The sequence below is a fragment of the Mustela lutreola genome, chromosome 11, assembly GCF_030435805.1.
Source record: "Mustela lutreola isolate mMusLut2 chromosome 11, mMusLut2.pri, whole genome shotgun sequence".
NCBI classification, from domain to species: domain Eukaryota; kingdom Metazoa; phylum Chordata; class Mammalia; order Carnivora; family Mustelidae; genus Mustela; species Mustela lutreola.
The window spans coordinates 39772531-39796433 of record NC_081300.1 but is presented as its reverse complement, the minus strand read 5'-3'; the positions used below and the strand labels follow the sequence as shown (position 1 = coordinate 39796433).

At 40.2% G+C, this 23903-nt stretch overlaps 1 protein-coding gene across 1 annotated transcript; it reads left to right on the top strand.

Annotated features, from left to right (window-relative positions):
* The first annotated feature begins 1332 nt into the window (after nucleotides 1-1332).
* On the top strand, nucleotides 1333-23696 carry MEP1B (meprin A subunit beta). Its single transcript, XM_059139567.1, has 15 exons — nucleotides 1333-1425; nucleotides 3177-3195; nucleotides 4069-4119; nucleotides 4208-4251; nucleotides 5932-6010; nucleotides 9790-9907; nucleotides 10616-10794; nucleotides 11385-11603; nucleotides 12198-12350; nucleotides 13675-13890; nucleotides 16504-16947; nucleotides 18434-18613; nucleotides 19801-20017; nucleotides 20610-20814; nucleotides 23524-23696. The coding sequence occupies exons 1-15, from the start codon at nucleotides 1363-1365 to the stop codon at nucleotides 23536-23538; spliced, it is 2202 nt and encodes a 733-aa protein (XP_058995550.1). The 5' UTR covers nucleotides 1333-1362; the 3' UTR covers nucleotides 23539-23696.
* The last annotated feature ends 207 nt before the right edge of the window (nucleotides 23697-23903 follow it).

Below are 23903 nucleotides of genomic sequence, written 5' to 3'. Positions count from 1 at the left end.
TACGGAGACATTCTTATTCTTATCCACATGGCCTTTTAAACCTGGTGGCTTCTCTGATACTTCCATGCTACTCTTGTCTCAAAGGAGTTATTCTCCTCCTCAGAAGGCATGCTTTCCTTTGTGGAGTTCTTGCTTTCCTTGTAGAGTTCTTTGTTCTTGTCTCCTGGTAGCTCTAGCCGGGAACATTTGATTTGGATTCCAGAGAACTATCTGCGGGATCCCAGGGAGCGAGTGAGGAATTGATCCTTCCTACCATTTTTAACTTTCCCTTTGAACACTTGTTCTACCCCCGGAGGGGGGAATGACTTGCTTGGATTCACAAAGAGCATCCTTTCAAGTCCTTGGTCTATACCGCACATCTTACCATAGCCTTTCTATTAGCGCAGAGTGGGGTGAGGACCAGTCCTGGGTGGGGAAGGAAATGCTGAGGGAAAAACTGGTGACCCAAAACCATAATACTGCATTGCCCTTAAGTTGAGAGGGGAATCATGGGACCATGGAGAGTAAGTTGTCTTTAAAGAGAAGTTATCCAAAGAAAAGAAGGAAAAAGAGAAAGAATCGAGGGATAGGTTGGGAACATTCGTTTATCAGGAAACAGGTGACCGCCATTCCTAGCCTTTTACCCAACCCCTTGAATTTGCTTGTTGGGAATTTTCAGGAGCAAGGCATGCTGTTTTGCTACTTTGTAGTTAATTATCAAATAGGTTAGATTTCTAGCACATAAGTGGATTTTGTAACTCAATGAATTTTTGATTAAATGAATGAATGATAAAGAGCCATGGTCACAACTGTGTATATGGAAGTAGCACAGGGTTCGATGAACAGGAGGAGCTTCACAAACGTTACTGTTTGTGGCTCAGGTTGTGATCTGAGTCCTGGGATCAAGACCCTGGGATCGAGCCTGCTTCTCCCTCTCCATCTGCCCTTGCCACCCACCCTCCCTGCTTGCTTGCGTCTGTTTCTCGCTCTCAAATAAATAAATGAAATATTTTTAAAAAATGTTACTATTTGAAAGATTGAGATTAAAAATTAATCTGGTATTTTCTTTTGCCTGAGTGGCCGTTAATAATCCTGGGGGCAAGTCTGTATATATTAGAGAACTTACTTCAATATCAGGTGTCCGCCAGGTACTTGGATACTGAATATTCACCTTAAAAAAAAAAAAAAGGCCAACCAATTCCTCTCAGGGCTGTATTCAGGATACTGGACTTTAACACTTTGATTGTAGGTACTCCTACCACGGTGAGCTGACCTGCAAGATGGATCATTGAGATCAAAGGCTAGAAGTTATGATGTTTGCCTTTTAAAAAGTAACTGATATTATGACTTTCCCAGTTTGCGGCTTTGACTGGAGGTGATAACATGGATTCATGGTACCTGCCTTGCTTTCTGCTCTCTGCTGTTCTGCTCATGGTTCCTGGCTTGGTAAGGAAATGATGTTTGGAAAGCGATTAGAAAAATTGGGGGCCAATGGCCTGCTTGTTCATTTCTTGTTTTTTAAGAATTTCAAAACCGTAATGAAATGAGTGTTTCTCTGGGGCCAGCAGGAGCAAGCAGGGTCATAGGGAGTGAGAAGCCCCCCCAAGAGAGAAAGAGTCAGAAATATTGACATAAAGTTACACATTTCTTTCAGTTTCATTTTTACGTAACAAATTTTCTTTTGATAATGTGGAAAATGTGAAATGTGACAGCCATTCTGTTTTTACTGCTGAGTGAAATGCATATTGCTGTTATTATGGTGACGTGAGACTCGAATGGAGTGAATGACGAATGTCACCGGCAAAGCAAACACTTGGTTTTGTAGCGTGGGGTTTCTCTTCTGTTTCTTTGTCAGTTTCAACCCATCTTGCTACAGTGACAGGTAGTTTGTACAGACCAACTCAGGGTTTTAAATGAAGTTTCAAATGCCTAGGGGAAAAGCTTTAGTTGTGATTTACAAATAAGTGATTATATTGAGTTGATATTCTGTAAATGGCATCTACAGCATCGAGAACAAGAGATACCATTTAAGACACATTAAAATTTCACTTATGCACACTTTTCGAGTAGGTGTATTGGTGTTCCTCTGTGAGTGTGCCTATGTGTGACTAACATGTGAGACAAATAAGGCCCTTCTTAATATCAAAAAGAAGGGTAAACTAACCAGTCAGTTCATTCCCACTGCTTGCAAAACAGTCCATAGGATTCTGGTGTTAGAATATGTAAGCCATATTAACCTGTTTTATAGAGAGTCTGAGTTTCGGGAGGGTGAACTGACTTGCTCTGAGTTGGCAGAACCCGGAATATAACCCAAACCTACTTCCTGCCAGTGCCATGAACTTTTTCACTAGACTCCACTAAGACATTTTTCAGGTTTACGTAAGTTCTTCTACTAAGCATGTATTCTGGGTTTTCATGTGGTCACTTGTAGAACTTATTTTCAGAAGTTTTTTTTAAGGTTTTTTTTTTTTTTTTTTAATTGCAAAGTATAGCCACTGATTTTTTTTCCTTAAACATTTGGTATTGTCTTTGAAAGCAGAGTCTTGGGAAAAATGTGAAAGTAAAACATGATTAATGAAGTCTTCCATAAGATTTCTTTAGAAGGTATTGTTATAAATTACAATAATATTTCAATGATGGACTCTGAAAAACAATCTGAGGGGTTTGAAGTGGCGGGGGATGGGAGGTTAGGGTACCAGGTGGTGGGTATTATAGAGGGCACGGATTGCATGGAGCACTGGTGTGGTGCAAAAATAATGAATACTGTTACGCTGAAAATAAATAAAAAATAAATTTAAAAAAAGAGTACAAAAAATATTTCAATGATGGGGATAAATTATTAAGTTTTTCAAACATTGCTCTATGAAACCTCTGGAGAATCATGTTTAAGGTGAAAGCTTATCTGAGGGACAGAGTCTTATGTTCTGTCTTCTTTTCAATCTGTGAAGTGAGTTTCTTGTCTCTTTCACCTTCAAATTAATATCACAGGCAGTTTCATTTTTTTTATATGAAATAAGATGACCCTTTCCTCAAAAAGTTATTTTAGACTCCAAATTAACTATCTTGGATATAAGCCAGAAAGAAATCCATAATATTAATGAAAAAAACCTCCACAAATTGCTAGATATAAATTGGAAGAAGGTAATTTATGTCATGGGTGTCATAATAATGCCTTTTTTTATGTGTTTGTTTCTCAGCCAACTCAAGACAACTTTGGTGAGTCTATTTTGAGTTTTTGCTCTAAGTCATAGTAAAAGAAAGTTATACGGATAATAGAAAAACAGAACAGAAAACTCAAGACACATTTAATGAGAAGCACAATGCATAATTGCATATGCATAATTTTATAATTGCTTTGAACTTTAATCAAACACTGCCTTCTTTTGATTTATTGAGAAATGTTTTATTGTTCCTGTTCCAAGATTCCACATACTCAGCAGAAAATAAATGGTGATATAGGAAAGTGCAAACACAGTAACTGACACAAGGCATACCATCAATGCTTGCTATTATTACTTTTGCTATTTTGTATAAACTCAGAAAGACCTGATGGCCATCCTGTTTTATTGTACACTTAGAGATTTGGCTTTATTATCCACTCCTTTGTAATTTAAAAGAGTAATTCAAATTTAAATTAGGAATTCTGCTTGAGAGTTCTAAGGTTTATTACTAGCAAGGGATATATTGGGCAGATTGGACTGGTTTGACTTAATTTAAACATTTGCTTCCTATTTAATCTAATCATCTAGTCTAGTCTTTAAAATTAAGTTTAATATTATATAGAGTGACCAATTTCTTACTCCTGGAGATCTGGAATTCAAGGGACATGGATAGGACAAGAGCACATATGCAAAAGCCCTATAGCCCCAAGCCTTGCTCATGGAAGGTTCTCAGTTAATCAATCAATCAATCAATGTATAGTGAATCAGAACCCGTTCTCAGTAAATCAATCAGTCAATGTACATTGAATCAGAACCTAGTAAATTCTGAGGGAAAAGAAACTTACTTTAAATTTGGAAATTGATAAAGATTGGTTTTTTTTCATAAGCATAATATTCAATGTGGGGTTTTTTTTTTTTGTTCCTTTAGTTAAAGATGTAGATGGTGGACTCGATCAAGATATATTTGATATCAATGAAGGTTTGTAGATTTTTTTTTTTTTACATTTTTATGAGGTGGAGAGTTTGAATCCAGTTTGCTAACATGAATTTTTAATCTTCCCTCTTAGATTTGGGACTGGATCTTTTTGAGGGAGACATTAGACTTGATGGGGTAAGTTGAAACATAGCAAGGAAGAATCTTCTGTTAATTACTGCAAACCAAAATACAGAGTATCTGAGAATGATTAGACAGCATGGACTTTGATAAGCCCAGCTATCTCTAAGGGTGCATCGTCATAGTGACAGATGTATTCAATGAAAATGTTATATTCTGAGGGACTCCCATAACGGTGCCTTCATCAGCTATTTCTCAGATTTCTGTGTTGTCAATGCCACCATCCCTTACCATGTGCGCCTTGGTCTTATTGCTCTGATGGGCTTTCATTATTGGAACAATATGATGTTTTCATTTTTAAATAGAACCTCAGTGATTTAATCTAGTTGAAACAAAGTTAACCTGAGTTTGTAAAGGTCATCAGTGAATAAGGTTTTTATCATAAAAGATAGATTTTGTGATTTCTATCTTGACAGCTAACGACAGTGTTGCCAGGTAAACACATCTATGCATGAAGAGTGCATGGCACACAGATGAACATAGGTACCTTACAGACAGTTTAAATCAAACCCCCACGGGGATCTTCAACTGAAGAAGCAGAGCTGTAGTATCCAATGGTTGGTCCTGGGCTCTTCTATCTGCACTCCTTGAGCTCACCTTGTGCCAGAGCTTGACATGTCATCTTTATGCTGATGACTCCAGCATGTGGCTCTCATCCATTCCTTCCATTGCACTCCAGACTGGTCTATCCAGCTGCCAATTTGTCAATTCCAATTTGCCAGTTCCATTTCCGTGCCTATGAGGTGCCTCAAATGTAAGGTGTCCTAATGTGAACTCAGATTTTTCATGCAAATTGCCCCTTCCAGATTTTCCCTTTTAGCAAAGGCATCAACCTACTCCCCCAAATAAGTAAAAACTCCAGGAGTCACCTTTGCTTCTGCCCTCTCACCCCAGCATTTGATACATTAGCAAGTTTTGTCATTTCTGTCTGCCACACATGCTCCAAATCAACCACTTTTCTCCTAATCTGTCTATTTCAAATATTGCTCCCCTATAATCTTGTCCATCCTGTCCCTGTCCCCACCTCCTACGCCCCGCCCACAACAAAGTGATCTTTTAAACAGGCAGTAACACCATTTCACTTCCTGTCTTGAACCTCTTCAGTAGGGTGGCTCAGTCGGTTAAGCATTTGTTTTTGGCTTAGGTCATGATCCCAGGGTCCGGGGATCGTGTCCCACATTAAGCTCCCTGCTCAGAGGGGAGACTGCTTCTCCCTCTCCCTCTGCTCCCCTGCTCCTGCTTTCTCTCTTTACCTCAAATAAATAGATAAAATCTTAAAAAAAAAAAAAAAAAACCACACACACACACACAACAAAACTCTTCAACAGCTTCCTACTGCATTTGGAATAATATTGAAATTTACCCATAGCCTTCCAGACCCGTGTAATTTAACTCCTGCCTCTCTGCCTTCCATCTCTTCCCTTTCTCTCTTATCTATTCTCTTTTCTTTCCTAATTCATGAGGCTACTGTCCTCAAAACAGATTAGAATAAAACAAGTGTTATTCCCACCTCAGAATCAGACCAACCATTCACTACTATGAAATTATTTTGTTTTCTTACATTTTAAACTTATTTTCTTACATTTTAAATTTCATTTATTTATAGATGAACTATTTGTTGTTTCCTAAGTTTTTGCCTGATTCAATGAATTAATCCTTCACATTTATTTTTGACAGGCACAAGATAGAAATTCCATCATTGGAGAAGAATACAGATGGCCTCATACTATTCCATATGTTCTAGAAGATAGCTTGGGTTAGTAGATACCTTGGAGTATGTGTAACTGATATATGTTCCTGACAGAATATAGTCACAGTATTTTTCTCTCTCCCTTCCTCCCTTTCTCCTTTCTTTCTTTCTTTCTTTCTTTCTTTCTTTCTTTCAGATTTTATCCATTCATTTGAGAGAGAGAGAGAAAGAGAGAGAGAGCACAAGCAGGGAGATTGGCAGACTGAAGGGGAGAGAGTTGTGAGGCTTGATCCCAGGACCGTGGGATCATGACCTGAGCTGAAGGCAGATGCCCAAATGACTGAGCCACCCAGGAGCCCTATAATCACAGTATTTTTAAGGGTAGGCTCATATGGTCTTGAAGTGTTTGTTTGTTGCTTTATGGGGCCATGAACATTTTCTTATAAAAATTTACACAAAATGAACAATGAAAAGAACCTAAATGATTTTTGTCTGAAATAGTTGCTGAATTCTGACCAAGAAAGGGATTAATGTAACCAACATTTAGGGAGAGCATACTCTGTATTGGGTTCTGGGGACATAAAGATCAGGGAGCTAGACTTTATTTGAAAACAGTGGTTTCTCATATGTTCATATTTTACATGAGTTAAAAACATCAAACAACATACAAAACTTTAGGACTTGGCATTGTTTTACCAACATTTTATTTTGCCAAGTCAGGAACTTACACAGCTACAAGAACCCATTATCTTTATCATCTTTTCATAAAATAAAGAGTATTTCAATACTAAAAAGTCAGAAGAATCCAATCCAAAATGAAAGAAAACTTTTCTATAGAAGAAATTTAATTATAATGGAGAACTCTAAACATGGTCCTCATTTTATTTATGGTGCCAGTTACCAGAATCGCTTTGGGAACTGCTTTTTTGGAAAACTTTCCCTAAAGTTCATACATTTCAGTGGAGATTCAGATATGCCAGGAGTTAATTATAATAAAATGGAATAAACATTTTGCTTAGTGATATGTTCAAAAGCTAGGGAGCACTTTGGAGGGGCATTGAACTCAACCTAGATATAAAGGCATATACATCAGGAAGCAGTTGACACTGTGCAGCTGAGTTGCATTGAAAATTATGCAAGTTGTATGTAATACATTGGTGCCTGGGAGGGGGTAAAGTTACTGAAATCAAGTTTGCATTTTGTTCATCAACCAACATTTCCTACTTCGCATGAAGTGCTACTTATCTACCTGCCAAGTCAACAGTTGGAGCATCTGCCCAGATGAGGTGCTTCTTTGCAATTTGCAGAAAGTGATCATTCAAGCTGGTGGCAGGGGAAGGGTGCTCTAGGCAGGTGGGTCACCATGCAAAGGCATGAGGAAAGGAGAAGACCCTTAACTGGAATGTAGATTGGAATTGGGGAGTATTTCCCTTATTAAAGGACTTGGTGTGCCTAATGATGGTGATGTGGAGCCTCCAACAGTTTTAACCTGGATGTGAGGTTGTGATCATGCTAGTTTCCATGTAGAAGATATAGCATAATTGGGGCAAAAAGAAAGTAAGGAGACCAATGAGGATACTATAGAAGAAACTTAGGGAAAGACTGAGAGTTTCTGAACCAAGACTCCCTCAGTGAGGATAGACAAGAATGGACAAGTCTAAGGAGATTTAGGAAACAATTGTTAGATTTGGTGATTGATTGCAAGAGGTCAAGAAGAAGGTGGGTCTAGACAAAGAGTTCCTGGTGCCCAGGATTCAGTCTTAGGCAGTTGGGGGATGGTGCCTTTATGAAGATGGGAAATATGTCTTGAAGAGGGTGGAATAGAGAAGTGTGGTAGAAATTAGCATTTGGCATGTAGGGTTTGAGATGTATCAGGACCACTGTGGTGGGGAGATCATATAAATCAGTGTATGGCCTGGTCATTAAAGATAGAGAGCATCTGAATGTTATTAGGCTGTGGGAGATGGTTGAAGCCATGGGCATGGATGAGCACCTTGCACAATGCCCTGCATATAACAGGTGCTCCTTAGATAACTGGATCTTACTGAATGGCCCAATAAGGTGGTATTGAGGGGAAGGATGGCCAAGATTAGAATTCAGCTCAGGAGGACAACTTTCTAGAATTGATATAGATGGAAGATCTAATAGAAGTTATTGAGAAGGTAGGACTGGCCAGAAACATAGACGAAAAACCAAGAGTAGATAGAAAAAGCCAAGAAAAGATTAAAAAATAAAAATTAAAAAATAAATTGATGCACATATAAAAATCAAACATGTTAGGTAAAAAAATTCAGTCCAAATCTTACCATCCAAACTGTGTTCATTTTTACATAGGTATAGCTATCGTGTTTTAAATTTTTTTAAGTTGTTTTATTTTATTATTTCTTTATTTGTTTGTTTTAAAGTAAGCTCTACACCCAGTGTGGGGCTGAACTCACAATCCCAAGATGAAGAGTTGCATGCTCTACCAACTGAGCCAGCCGGTGTGTCTGTTTAAATTTTTTGATCTGCTTTTTTTTTTTTTTTTTTTACTTAATATTATAGCATCATTTTGCATTAGTTTTATAATGTAATTAATCTTCAAATTTTTATAGGTCATTTTTTTATTCTATGATTTTGATTATTTTTTACTTAGGAAGTCCTTTACCTCTGTTTAATATTGTGGCCCTAAACTTGCTCTCTGTGCTCCAAGTGAGAAGAGTATTTCCTCACATTTCTGAAATTTAGACCAAGTCCAAATGACTCCAAGGAAATCACTAAGCAAGGCCCCTTTTACAAGTAGCAAGAGAAAATACCTATGAAGGGTTAGTAAATAGGTATGAAGGGTTCACTGGGTGTGATTTTTGGCTTTCCAGAAATATATTAACCATATTGAATTACCAACATATAAAATTCTACTCTAGTTTTTTTGCTTACACTTCAGGTATTACCTGCTGCTAGATGCAGCTCCCGTGAAAGGGGTAACCCTTGAGCTTCTTTTCCTGGATGTCTTTGTTGCTTTCATGCCTCTGACGTTTTTGAGTTCTGTATCTATCCAACCAGTTAGTATCCCTCTTCATTCTGAAACAATGGTTCTTTTTTCCCTTTAAATATTTTACTTATTTGACAGAGAGAGAGAAAGAGGAGCAGAGGGAGAGGGAGAAGCAGGGTCCCTACTCAGGGGCCTGATGTGGGGCTTGATCCTGGGACCCTGACATCATGACCTGAGCCACCCAGGCACCCCTGAAGCAATAGTTCTTAACCCTAATTTGGGCTGTGAACACACTTGAGAAGCTCATGAACAGTCTCCCCAGGAAACACACTCACTGATGTAGATATAGACTGATAGAGATGATAGTTGATATAGATGATCTAGATACAGAACAGACATAGAGATGATATAAATACAGATACAGATACTTCACATACAATTTCAGCATTTTCATGGACTCTCCCATCTCAAGGTCCTCAAATTAAAAGCTCTGCAGTGGGGCTTTAAATACATACTATAGTTTTCTCTGATGAAACCTGTGACAGTGAGTGGTCATTTTGGCTGCCTGTGATCCAAAGTATCTATTCTTTGAGATAAGGAAATGCCTTTTTTGTTGTTCTGAAATGTACTTTCTAAAGGTTCCAGAGAAATAAAAATGGGGCAAAATCAGGGAGCTGAAGAATAATAAAATACTTGCATATGATACATACTTAATTTGTATAGAATTCAAAATTTGGTAAAATAAAACACTACACATTCATATATCATGAATCTCATGATATATAATATATTGCACACCCTATTTCCATGGTGAATCATTCAATGGTGAATAGTTTTAATATGTGTATTTTTTTTGTTGGTTTTCTTCCATCAGAAATGAACGCAAAGGGAGTTATCCTTAATGCATTTGAACGCTATCGCCTAAAAACATGCATTGACTTCAAGCCCTGGGCTGGAGAAGCTAACTATATATCAGTGTTCAAGGGCAGCGGGTAAGGTGGAGCTCTTGTCTTCTAGGGGTCAAGTGAGAACGTTGCAGCTGTGATCCATCGCAGCAATTACCTTAGGACCTGCTCTTGAGGTGGGTAGGGGGGCTTCCTTAGCTGTTTGCTGGAGAGTAAAAGACAGACTGCATTTAGTGCCTTTAGCTATAAAAATGGTATTTTCATACATGCAACTATATTAAGACAGGGAGGCTGGGATTGCATCCCACAAGTCAGGGAACGTCAGCCGTTTGTAGCTTATACCCTCCTTCTTTCCCTCTCCAGTAAAACACGTGTGTGGGTGCCTGTGTGTATGTGTGCACACACCTAACTACCTTCCTACTTGAGTTAAACGGACAGTGTCTCTTGCCCGAAGCTCAGAAACTCCATGTGGTTGCTACCCCTATAAAACCTGATTAGCGGTCTTCCATATACAAGGACACTGGAAAAAAGTTAGAAATTTCTAGCTCAAGATCAGGACTAGTAGGTTGATTGGGGGATGACTTGCTCCTCTGTAATAGTGTCAGAGCCAGATCTCCAAACGTCATCTGGTCTGTAAGGTTTCTCATAGGTCGGCAGGATTAGGAGAGAAATGCAGTGCCCTGATATATGAGTGGAGGATCTAGGTGGGTAACTGAGTGCCCTGAGTACCGGGGATTCTGGCCCGAGACATCATGAGAATACCCTTTCTCCCTGCCCCATGAACTCTCCTGTAAGCTGCTGGTCTTCAGTGGGAAACAGGCACATGGGGAAGCAACAACTCTCCATCGGGGCCAACTGCGACAGAATTGCCACGGTCCAACACGAGTTCCTCCATGCGCTGGGATTCTGGCACGAGCAGTCTCGTTCTGACCGGGATGACTATGTCAGGATAATGTGGGACAGAATTCAGTCAGGTACATTTCTTTTGTTTTCTTGCATTTTTTTTTCCTGTTAAAAACTGAATTTCCAAGCATGTGCTGTCTCCTGCCAACTGTTAACAATGGAAAAACTGATGTCTTGATGTTTGACTTCTGTAAGCTTTGGAGATCAGAGCCACCTCACTATGTCCACGAAATGATCCCATTTCCAGTTGCAATCCATTGCCCATTAGTGTGATGCTAAGCAGCTAGGTATATTCTTTAAGTGAACTTGCCTACCGTATTACTTGCACACATGTTCCAGTAACCAGGAAATTACCGACTATGTCAGTTCCTTCTGATGTCTTCTGTCTGGGCTATCATACCCAGGTGCCTCCCCACCACACCTCTTAAAGTCCTCTAACCTCCATCTCCATCTACGTCGGATGCCCCCATCCTCCCATCAGCACCTGCCACTGACTCTGTCTCCACCCCACCTTTGAGATTCTACCTTTCTATTAGCAGTTCTTCGAGTCTTATGCTAAATGCTAACGTCCAACGTTGGGCAGTAACAGAAACTTAGTAGAAGGTAAGCTAAATGTTGTGGGCGTCAAGTAATTAAAGATCTTTTCAAATTTATCATTTAGGCAAAGAGCACAATTTTAACACCTACGACGACCAAATATCAGACTCTTTGAATGTTCCCTATGATTATACCTCGGTAATGCACTATAGCAAGACTGCTTTCCAAAATGGTACAGAGCCAACAATTGTCACAAGGATCTCAGACTTCATGGATGTGATCGGCCAACGAATGGATTTCAGTGACTCTGATCTTTTGAAGTTGAATCAGCTTTATAACTGCAGTATGTGGCAGGTTCTTTGAAATGCCTTCCGTGTTTCTCTGCATGTAGGGAAGATGACGCGCTGCGCCATTTTGGGGAGCATCGCTGGCTTTTCTGAAATGGTTTGATAGTTGTTTGGTGGTTTATAGTTGAAGTTTGATATTTAAAAAAGAAAAAAAAACCCAAGTCACCTAAATCCCAAATTCACAGCTTGGAAGCCTCATTTTTCTTCTTAGAAGTTCTGGCTTTCAGATCTGGCCTATAGTCACGTGCCCCGTGTCGATTTTTTAATGAGCAGACGTCATACAGACGGGATCAAATAATCCGCGCTGCAGTTGAATAATCTGAATAATTAGAGGAATGTAGACTGAGGTTTCCATACATTCGATAGTTAAAGAAAAATGTCTTGGGGCAGACAGTATTCAGATAAACAGCATTGATCAGTTCCTTGGTTTTGGAGCTGTCAAGAAGTCTTCCACCCCTAGAATGAGTGAAGTCTCATCCTGGTATTTAATGCCATCTTGGCATTCCCAGGACTTCTGTGACAAACTCTGTTTTTATCACTTGGATTATCAAGTTGGAGGAGTGTCAATAATTGTCGTTTTGCTTCTGTAGCCACTTCCCTGAGCTTTATGGACTCATGCAATTTTGAACTGGAAAATGTGTGTGGTATGATTCAAAGTTCGGACGATAATGCTGACTGGCAATGGGTGTCCCAGGTTCCCAGGGGGCCAGAGAGCGATCACTCCAGCATGGGCCAGTGCAAAGGTAATACGAGGGAGATACTTCTGGATTTCACATTTGGCGGGCCCAGCATTTTCCTTTGCTATGAAGGACTGGGATTTTATCTCTGATTTCTACCAGAATTGTTAGTGATAACCCATGCGGTTGCTACTAAGGAAAGAGTCCAGTGCCTGTAAGGACATGGTTCATTTCTTTGACTTTCCTCCTGACTTTTCTCTTCTTCCGGTGAGTCAGAGCTGGGCTCTGGGAGGCCTTTCTCTGTCTGTGCCCACAGAAGAAAGGGATTGTACCTCCTGGAAGGGCTCTTATCTCCAGCATAGCTCGGTTGTTTTCTCAAAGCTCACGAGATACAAGAGACTTCCCAGCGAACAGCACAGGGCTGTGAATTAATCAGTTTCAGAATTTCAGCTGGTTGTGATTACACGCTCCTATTATAAAAATCCTGAAAATGAAGAGACAAAGTATAATTTGATTTTATTCAGATGAGTATACTTTTCCATCATAATTTTGTGTTAAATGAAACAGTCATTTATTTGGCTACAGGTAGTTCATTTTTATTTATTTGCTCATTCCTGGCAACAAAGATGTAAGACTAGACTTTAGGACTCAGGGTCATTGCATGAGAGCTCAGCTGGTCTAGGCAGTGGTTGGGGTTCCTAACAGTAATGAGTGCTTTTCCTTTTATTTTCCATTTTTGGAGGGGTTGGGGGGGCTGGAGGACAGATGTTAAGGGTACAGACTTACAATGGATAGTAGGAAAACCCTGGAGATCTAACGTACCGTGTAGGGAATATAGACAGCAATACTGTATTCTAATCACTAAACTTATTGAGAGATGAGAACTTAATTATTCCAACCACAAAAAATAAAAAAGAAATGACAATTATGTGACATGTTGAGAAGTTACTAATTATTGCTATAGCGACAATCATATTACAGTATATAAATGTATCGAATTAGCATGTTGTACATGTTAGATTTACACAATGCTCTGTGTCAAATACATGTCAATAAAAATACCCTTTTGTTATAAGTGCAAATTTGGATAGTGGATAGTGGTCCTCCATAGGCCAGAAGGAAGGAGGAGGGAGAGGAGGGAGGGAGAAGATGAGAGAGAGAGACAGAGACAAGACCAAGAGGGTGATGCTTTTTTCTAATTTTAAAAGCTATAGGAAGGAAAACATGGACTAAGTTCTCTTTTATCACTGCCGACTCATGGACCCGTATTTAAATGCCCAGCACAGTGCTCTGCACACAGTGGGTACTTAGTAGAACTTGTGAGCCTGCAAGACACACGTGCCTGTATCTCGTATCTGCTTTGTCAATTCTGCTTTTGTTTTCTGAACAGGTTCTGGTTTCTTCATGCATTTCAACAGTAGCTCTGTAAGCGTGGGGGCCACGGCCATGCTGGAAAGTCGAATACTCTACCCTAAAAGAGGATTTCAGTGCTTGCAGTTTTATTTATACAACAGCGGAAGTGAAAATGACCAGCTGAATATCTACACCAGGGAGTATTCTGCCGACCATGTGACTGGTACTTTGACGCTTGTGAAAGAAATAAAAGGTACAATGTCAACGTTCTTATTGTCTTGGTTCAGAGTGAGGTCATCTTAACTCTTTCAGTCTGTGGCCCTGAGGGAAGTCAGTTCTTCGCAAGTAATAAAAATATGAGGGAGGGCGCCTGGGTGGCATGTCAGTTGAGGATCTGGCTCTTGGTTTTTGGCTCAGGTCATGGTCTCAAGGGTCATGGGATCAAGCCCTGCATTAGGCTCCACACGCAGTGGGGAGTCTGCTGAGATTTTCTCTCTAGCCCTTCCTCCACTTGCTCTCTCTCAAATAAATAAAAAAAAAAAAATCCTTTAAAAAAATACAAGAAATGGAGTTCCCTCAAAAAGTTGAAAATAGAGCTACCCTATGACCCCCCAATCTCATTACCGGGTATTTACCCTAAAGATACAAATGTAAGTGATCCAAATGTTTATAGCAGCAATGTCCACAATAGCCGGACTATGGAAAGAACCTAGACGTTCATCAACAGATGAATGGATAAAGAGATGTGGTGTATATTTATACAATGGAATACTATGCAGCCATCAAAAACCAAAATCTTGCCACTTGCAACGACATGGATAGAACTAGAGGGTATTATACTGAGCGAAATAAGTCAGTCAGAGAAAGACAATTATCATATGCTTTCAGAGAAATCTGATATGAGGAATTTGAGAGGCAGGGAGGATGTTCATGGTGGGGAGAGAGGGGAAATGAAACAAGATGGGACACAAACCGTAAGAGACTCTTAATCTCAGGAAACAAACAGAGGGTTGCTGGGGCTTGGGAGGGTAGGGATGGAGTGGCTGGGTGATGGACATTGAGGAGGGTATGTGCTATGGTGAGTGCTGTGAATTATCAGGGTACACAGATCTGTACCCTGAAACAAATATGCATTATATGTTAATTAAAAAATAAATAAACATAAGGAAAACTAGTTTAGGCAAAATGGGAAGTTACTGGTTCAACATAAAGAGACTGTGGGATGGATGAAGGAGGAACTGGCTTCAGGTAGGGCTGGACCTATCCCTGAACATGGTCAGGGACCTCTCTTGTTATCTCAGATGGGTTTTGTCCACAGAACTGCGGCTTTGGATATTTCACTTCCCAGCTTACATATTATCAAATGTGCCATCAAACTGGAAAAAAGGCCTCTTCCTCTAATTCTCACTTAAAAAAAACAAAATCCCAGTGTAGAATTATAATTGTAACGATTTGGGTTAAGTGCAACTTCTGGAGCAATTCCTGAGTGGAGGGAGGGCAACACTCCATTCCAATCTTGTCTCCAAGAGGTGGGTCACACTGACCAGCTAGGAAAGCAGGTGGTTAAGAAATTTCCCTACTGCCTGTTACTGTCTGTTCCGCATATCAACCACTTGGTTTGAACGAATTGTGAAAACCTATTATAAAATCAATCTACATTATGTTATATGTCATACCATTTTCCTCCCATGAACAGTAGCACAAAAGGTATTTTAGAAGCTTCCTTAGGAGTCCAGATTTTATTTATTTATTTATTTATTTATTTATTTTTAAGATTTTATTGATTTATTTGACAGACAGAGATCACAAGTAGGCAGAGAAGCAGGCAGAGAGAGAGAGAGAGTGGGAAGCAGGCTCCCTGCAGAGCTCAAATCCCAGGACCCTGGGATCATGACCCGAGCTGAAAGCAGAGCCTTTAATCCACTGAGCCACCCAGGTGCCCCAGGAGTCCAGATTTTAAATGGAGAGTGCTGATCATAATGAAGCAGACGCTTTCATGAAAGAGTTTTGTTCATTCTAGAGTCTACCCACGGATACTAGTATTTTCTGTAATTTGGATATTTCTAATTTATTCTCACATAATTGTGTTTCACATTAAGTGCCGATATATTTAAGTTTTAAGTCATTGTGCTAACTACTAGCTTGACATGAATTCCTGTTCTCTACCTGAACTTTTTTTTTTTTTTTTTTAAATATTGCTTCTTATTTGGGTATGTGATAGAAGAAAGTAAGACCAGATAGCATAGCCTGGGCTGCTAGCTAGGGGAGGGGATGATGGTGAAGGGGCAAGTGTAGGATGGGGAGAAAGATGATGGTATCAAGTATTAGATAACATATTTATAACATTGAGTCTCTAGTAAATGGTCTAAGGAGTAAATGGTGAATGTGGGCCTTCTGAGGTTTGGTGGATTCCTGCTTAATACTACCAAAACGTTGACTGAAAATTTTGCATGTGAAGGAAGTATTTCAATTCAACTATAAATGAGGGTTTGGCTGAGTCTCATAGGAATCCTGGGTATAAGCACAGATATTGGCTTTAGCTAACATGGAATGGAGGGGTAACTCATTTATAGGGCATGGAATATTCCTAAGTTAGATGTGGTTGTTTGGTCACCCGTTGCTAGGAAAGGGTGACCTCTCTGAGAAACAAATAGATAAGCATCCAGATATTCCAGAGAGCAGCTGGACAGTACAGAACTCCCTGGAAGGGAATGGGCCTGAGCTGGAGAGGAGAGCAGATCACACCTGACACTATGTGTCAATAGCTCAAGGATGATCATTTGTCCTATGAAGGTTAAAAAGCCTAATGTTGATTTGCACCGGATTCTCAGTCCTTTGCTTTGAAATAATAATGTCTCTTTTGCAGAGATACCCCTCGGGAGCTGGCAACTTCACCATGTAACACTGAAAGTGACCAACAAATTCAGAGTGGTGTTTGGAGGGGTCAGAGGCGCTGGTGCATCATTGGGTGGCTTGTCTCTTGATGACATCAATCTTTCGGAAACACAGTGCCCTCATCATATCTGGCATATAAAGAATTTCACACAGTTTATTGGCAACTCAAGTGGAACTCTCTATAGCCCTCCATTTTATTCTTCTAAAGGTTATGCCTTTCAGATTTACTTGAATCTAAACCACTCAACTAATGCAGGAATATATTTTCACTTGATTTCTGGAGCCAATGATGATCAGTTACAATGGCCATGTCCTTGGCAACAAGCCACGATGACACTCTTGGATCAAAATCCTGACATTCGACAGCGTATGTCCAATCAGCGGAGTGTAACGACAGACCCATCTATGACCACTGGTTTGTGACTCATTTTCTTTATTGCTAATACATGATCACTGCTCTAGGAGGGACAGATGATTTGGGAATGAGAGACTGCATGGTCAGGTACATAGGGAGTATTGAACCCCAAATTTTAGGAACAGAAGATATTGAGGAGAAGGGCTTCAGCAATTGTGAGCAGAGTCCCCTAGGCAGGACACTGTCAGGAATGCGAGTTGAGAATGTCTCTGAAAATTAAAGAAGACACTGACATTATTCCTGGCAATAGACCATACCTGAATTCCCAGTTGTTCAAGGAGTGTTGGTTTTAGAGTCTGGCATGCCTGGGTTCAAATCCAAGATTTGCTTCTCATTAGCTATGCAATACTGAGCAAATAGTCTTTTGAAGCCCTAGTGTCCTCAGCCATAACACTGAGGCAGTAATAATAACCACCCCCTTGCCACCAGGGCTGTCAAGCACAATTCAGCTCTTACAGAAGGGGATGGTTCCTGATGAGAAGGAAGATGTTGAGTAGGTGCTCTGGAGTGTTGGGAAGGTTCTGAGAAGAGATTATAACTTCTTACTAAAAAGTTCTGGAGGACTCGCCAATGGTGACCTCATTCCCTATCTCTCCAGTCTCAAAAACGAACAGCTCCTCCCCCCAAAATGATCACATTTCTAATTTTAGCAATCCTTTGTCCTCTGGGAACCTAATAGAAAATGAAATTATGGCAAGGTGAATATTATTGCCAAATTCGAATTCTATATATGAAAAAAAATGGACCTAAGTGACACAGGAAAAGAGAATCTGATAGAAAAAAAAAATATTCAAAAAAAGGATTGTAGGGACTTGATGCTCAGAATTTCTTCACTTTTTCCCCCCAAACATATTTTCCTGAATGACACTGAAAATGGCACAAAGTTGGGTGAGTCATCACCTTTCCCCAGAAGCAGTGTTTCTGTCTTCTTTTCCTGAAGGGCTTTGTTCTGGTAGGTGAAGAATTCAGCTAATGACATGAACTGTTTTATGTTAGTATTAAAAACTCTCTCAGGCACCTGGCTGGCTCAGTCGATAGAGCATGTGACTCTTGATCTTGTTGTAAGTTCGATCCCCATGTTGTAGAGATTACTTTAAAAAAAAAAAAAAAGTCTCAGAAACATATTGATTTAACTTAGTTAAAAGGACTATGTATGACTCAAGGTCACTAAGGAATGATTTTAATGGGCAGGGGAGATTCTACACTGGCCAGTGATTATGTATGTGATATCCTACCTAGGAAATGTTTGGTATGTCTCCACACAAATTCCAGAATGTGGTCTCCCCTGCCAGGCAATCTCATTTTCTTTAGGACAGTATAAATGAACAAGCTTCAGTGACTTGCCAGGGAATACATCACAGGTCAATAGCATCATTTAATTATTTTGAGCTCTATCCTAATTGTGTTTCACATTGCCTGTTCTTTCCTACCACCAAAAGCCATGATGAAGCTAAACACAATCCATTAATACAAATTGCTTTTTCAGATAATGGAAACTATTTTTGGGACAGGCCTTCCAAAGTGGGAGCAGTGGCTTTTTTCCCTAATGGAACTCAGTTTAGAAGAGGTCCAGGCTATGGAACCAGCGCCTTTATAACCCACAACAGGCTGAAAAGTAGAGATTTTATAAAAGGAGATGATGTTTATATTCTACTGACAGTGGAAGGTATGTCAGTAAAAATAGTTGTATATAAGATATTTTTGTTGTTGTCGTGGCCATTATTTACTATGTTCTTCTGGGTTCCACTTTTAGGTATGGGGCAAATGGGCATTAGCGGGACTTTTTTTTTTTTTTTGGTATGAATCAATAACAATATGAAAATAACTTAAATGAAAACGGTGACCATTCCAGAATAAATAACTTAATTACCACCACACGGAGCCATGGAAAATTTACGCCAGAAATCTTTAGAAACAAGTGAAAGTATAGCTATTATACCATAAAATTACACTCTAGGGTTCTAGAAGTAGGAAAATCAGACAAGCACATGAAATTAATTGGAAATGAATTGTCTTTATTGTGTTTTTTGAATACATATACATATATAGACACATATATGTATATGTGAGCACACAAGCACGCATGTATATTTTTATGTGTCCTATATAAGCACACACACATATATTTTGTCAGTAGTAGTATTAATCTATTGCCTTTTAAAATTTCTTACCCATGGCAGCTGATAAATACATTTTCCAGGAATACTGGTAGTTTCCATGTTTTATGTGGCACCATCATAACTCATTTACTATGAAAGACCCACTTCCATCTCAATAAATCAGCATCTTGTTTGTGATGAAAAGTGGTGCAATTAAAACTCATGAAATTTTTATGTCAATGTCAATTAGAGGAAATCTAGACGATACTTCTTGGAAAAAGTTACTCAAGAATAACTGTGTTGAGGGAAAGATCATCTTCTGTACCAGGGAAGAAGTTCCATGTTCATCAATTCAGTTCAACCCTGTTTGGAGGAGAGGCAGAAGATTCACTGCAAAGAACAGAGCCCTGGTTGTTTTGGGGGACCTGGTGGCTTGTGTCGAATATCCCCTGGCCTGCTCCCTCCAGCAAGAGACCTGTGGCCTTGGGCAAATCCATCAACCGCCTTGCACTGCTGTCCCTTGAGGGTGGGTTCTAAAGGGTTGGGCCCCCTGTAGCTCAGGCAAGCCCAGGCCCAGGTGAGCGTGGAGTTCAGGTGACAGCCCCATGGGCTGGCCCAGCTTCTATTTGCATTTAGATTTTGACTTATTAATTATTTTACTGCCTGTGAAATCTAAGCATCTATTTTGAAACTTAAAGACCAAATGCTAAAGTCAAACTGATTTCCATCCATACGCTCCCTCTGCCCTCCTTAGACATTTCCCACCTTAATTCTACACAAGTTCAGCCAAGCTCACCAAGCCTGCCAAACCAGTCAAGCCCGCCAAGCCCGTCAAGCCCATCAAGCCCGCCAAGCCCGCCAACCCCACCAAGCCTGCCAAGCCCGACCTCTGTCATCAATGATCTTTGCATGAACTTCAAATGCGAGAATGATGGCATCTGCATTGTCCAGAACGGGAAAGCCGAGTGCAGGTAAGGGGTCACTTGGGCGAGATCTCCCTGTTCTCTTGTTAGAAATTTTATTCTTTCCGTATTGTAGTGTTAAACACTTATCTCATACACGAATGGTCCGTTGGTTCTCATCTCAAAGCTGTTCATGGGATATTTATTTTTTGCTCTCCATTTGGGACTTTGGGTAGCCAGAAGAATGGTAAAATTATTTATGAAGAAATAGTACATTATGTTGTAATTGCTTGAAAAAGTCCTCATGAGATATATGTCTTATGAAGTCCTCACAACAGTCTGGTGTGGTGAAGTGGGACTGTCTTTGTTTTCTAGATGGAAATCGTCCTCTGTCATTCTGGGATGAGCTTGGCCAAGGGCTACAGCGGGGATGTGGAGAGACTGACACATGAGAACTTAATTTTCTCCATTATCTACATCACCTTCCTTTCCCACCTTTAGGGCCACTGTTTTGAGCAGTAATCCCATTTTTTTTCCACTGACCTTGCTTGGTCTCCTGGAGCTGGTCTAACCATGCCCATCTGGTTGAGTTCTCTGTATCAGTGACCTGAATGTTGACTGAAATATCAACTCATAACTCTGCTCACATTCCAATGTGCAGGTGTCTGTCAGGGGAAGACTGGTGGTACCTGGGGAAGAGGTGTGAGAAGAGAGGCTCCACCCGGGACACCATTGTCATTGCTGCATCTTCCACTGTTGCTATGTTTGCCCTGATGCTGATAGTCACTCTTGTCACTGTCTATTGCATGAGGAAGAAATATCGAAGAAGGACAAGTTCAAATACAGCAGATTTATCTCTGGAAAATGTAAGTCGAGTCTCATATTTGGCAATTCAAATCCTATTGATGAAATCATATGAAGAGGAATTAGGACTTTCTTATATGCTTAAAAAAGAACCTCTTTATTTTCTATGCTGGATAACAGCTTTGAAATCATGAGTTCCTGTTACCTTCATGTAGGTCAACAGTTTTTTTTTTTTTTTAAAAGATTTTATTTGTTTATATATCTGACAGAGATCAGAAGTAGGCAGAGAGGCAGGCAGAGAGAGAGAGGGGGAAGCAAGCTCCCCGCTGAGCAGACAGCCTGATGTGGTGCTCGATCCCAGGACCCTGAGACAGTGACCTGAGCCAAAGGCAGAGGCTTTAAGCACTGAAGCACCCAGGCACCCAGGTCAACAGTTCTTAAATTGGAGTCCATGAGGTCTTTTGGGAAGGAGTTCATATCCTCCTGGAATTATATCCAAAATTGTGTATGGTTGTATACTTTTTCTAGGATGAGCGTCTGTGACCCTTCTGAAGGGCAAAAACTATTTTGCCTCTAACCCCAACCTTCCTGATAGAGGGGACAGGTGAACTATAAGAGTTTTTGCTCTAAAGGTCTTTTGGGGGTGGTGCAGCTCAGGATTGTAGGAAGGCTTTTCCATTAACAAAGGTTCCAAGCTTATGTGCAGTAACTAACTCGAAGGCAAGATTTTCAAGTAGAGGGTTTAAAGTCTTGTCTCAGAAGGTCTCTAAAATGACAATAGATTCTTGAAACTACCTTGTTTGAGACTGGTTTCCCCAGAGAGAGTGCTCCTGGGAGCACAGAGTAATGGAATATGGGAAGATGGACAGGGCAGAGGGTGAGAGTACACGGAACACGGGGATGGCGTTGCACCTGAGGCCTTGGCCCTACTACAGAGCTGGGATACTCTCCGGAACTCAGACAAAGCCAATGTACTCCCAGCATCATAGCCATTGGATTGTGGTTGCCCCCTGGGAGGGAGTGGACAATTGGGTGAGGGAAGGCCCCTTGTGGCAAGGGTATGTCCAGCAAGAAAGCCTTTATTTTGAAGGGCAGAACTAAGCAGTGCACCCCAGCACCCACTACATATGCAGGAGTAGGGCACATAGACTCCTCGTCTCACACACAAAAGAGCCCAAGGAAAATGGTGTCAAATCTGAACATTGTTTAAAAGTGAAGCTATAAAATTCTTCCAGGTTCATTTCATTCAAAATAGAGTCTCTGAAAACTACTCGCAAAACTAAAGAAAAAAATGTGCCCAATGAGGGTATCTCGAAAACTAGAAATACTGCAATTAACTAAATCAAGTACATATTTTTTGAAGAAAAATGGCAATTCAAGACATACTATATTTTACAATTCTAATTTTTTGAAGTGGAAAAAGTGGTATTGAGGCACTAAATTTGTTTGTGAAGTTAGTCAGAAGATGGACAATGATAGTGAGCAGAAAGCAAATAGTTTTATTTGCATGCACTGCTGTTGCATTTCTTCAACAACACAAGTATTTGCAACTAATCACAAAGCACGGCTCAGTTACTTCTCAAGCTTATTAGAAGAGTACTTAAAATGTATATAGGTGTTTTATTGTGTTTGTTTCAAACAAACAAGTATTTCTGGTTTACTTTATGACTCAAAGTAAAAAGGACAGATTGGGCAATGATCTGGTAGGCCAACCTGATAAAAGTCATACATGCAAGCATGGTGCCCTGGGCCAAGAGGGGTGCACGTGAGGGTTGGAGTAGTGGTCAGGGAAGAGAGGACACATTAGTAAATAGACAGAACTGCCAGGTTATTCTTCTGGAAATTGGAAAATATACATGCTATTAAAAGAGCTGACTTATGAAGCCAATATTGGAAGGAGTTAAAGAAAATGATAAAGAGAAGAGAGAGAAGGAAGGAAGTTAAATCAAGAAAGAGGAGAATTATTAGGTGGGGACAAGGTAGGGCCTTTAAGTAACACAACACACACACACACACACACAGGGTAGGGCCTTTAAGTAACACAACACACACACACACACACACAGGGTAGGGCCTTTAAGTAACACAACACACACACACACACACACACACAGGGTAGGGCCTTTAAGTAACACAACACACACACACACATGCACGCGCGCACGCAAACACGCGAGCACACACACCTCTAACTGCCATATTCCCAAAAGCAAGAAATCAACTTACATTTCCTCCAGTCTAAACATTTCTACAGTCAATTCACGGAAAGCAGAATCTCCAGATCTACTTTAGGTCTTAAATCAGAACGCCTAAGGGCGCTGGGTGACTGGGTGACTCAGTGGGTTAAGCCTCTGCCTTCAACTCAGGTCACCATCCCAGGGTCCTGGAATCGAGCCCTGCATCGGGCTCTCTGCTCAGCGGAGAGTTTGTTTCCCTTCCTCTCTCTCTCTCTGCCTGCCTCTCTGCCTACTTGTGATCTCTGTCAAATAAATAAATAAAAATCTTAAAAAAAAAAAAATCAGAACGCCTTTCTTTCTGAGGCTGCAGTGTTGTGCTCGTTGTAATGGTGTAGCATCTGAATTAGGCCAGCCAGACAGGCCAGGGCATCTTCGTGGAGACCCGGCTGGGGCAGCCCCGCAGCAGGCAGGGATGCTAGAAAGAAGCCTGTTGATGGCACCTCATTTAAAAAAGAGACTGCTTCACTGTGATTCATTGAAATGATAGTCTTTAAATTTAGAAATTAAATCATCAATTGTTCTTTCCCCTTTTAGCAACATGCATTTTGAAGATCAACTCAATAACATGGCCAGCAAATGAAATTAAAAAGGATTCTTCATCATGGATTTTCACCTAGAATCGATTCCAGCTTCCTTGTTCTTCTATAAATGGATCTTCTCTGTAAAGAGTTGGGTATACTATAAATCATTTTTTGGTGAAAGTCTGATTGCTGAAATGTTTGTGTTTTTGCTTTTATTTTATTTATTTATTTTTGTGTGTGTGTGTTTGCTTTTATTTTATTATTTTTTTTAAAGATTTTTATTTATTTATTTATTTGACAGAGATCACAAGTAGGCAGAGAGGCAGGCAGAGAGAGAGGAGGAAGCAGACTCCTTGCTGAGCAGAGAGCCCCATGCGGGGCTCGATCTCAGGA

Bases quoted from the DNA above. Each gene is read 5' to 3' on its own strand.
- MEP1B (XM_059139567.1), top strand. From the start codon at position 1,363: ATGGATTCATGGTACCTGCCTTGCTTTCTGCTCTCTGCTGTTCTGCTC. The intron at 4,120-4,207 runs GTTTGTAGATTT...CTTCCCTCTTAG, and splicing joins TATATTTGATATCAATGAAG to ATTTGGGACTGGATCTTTTT. The intron at 4,252-5,931 runs GTAAGTTGAAAC...TATTTTTGACAG, and splicing joins GAGACATTAGACTTGATGGG to GCACAAGATAGAAATTCCAT.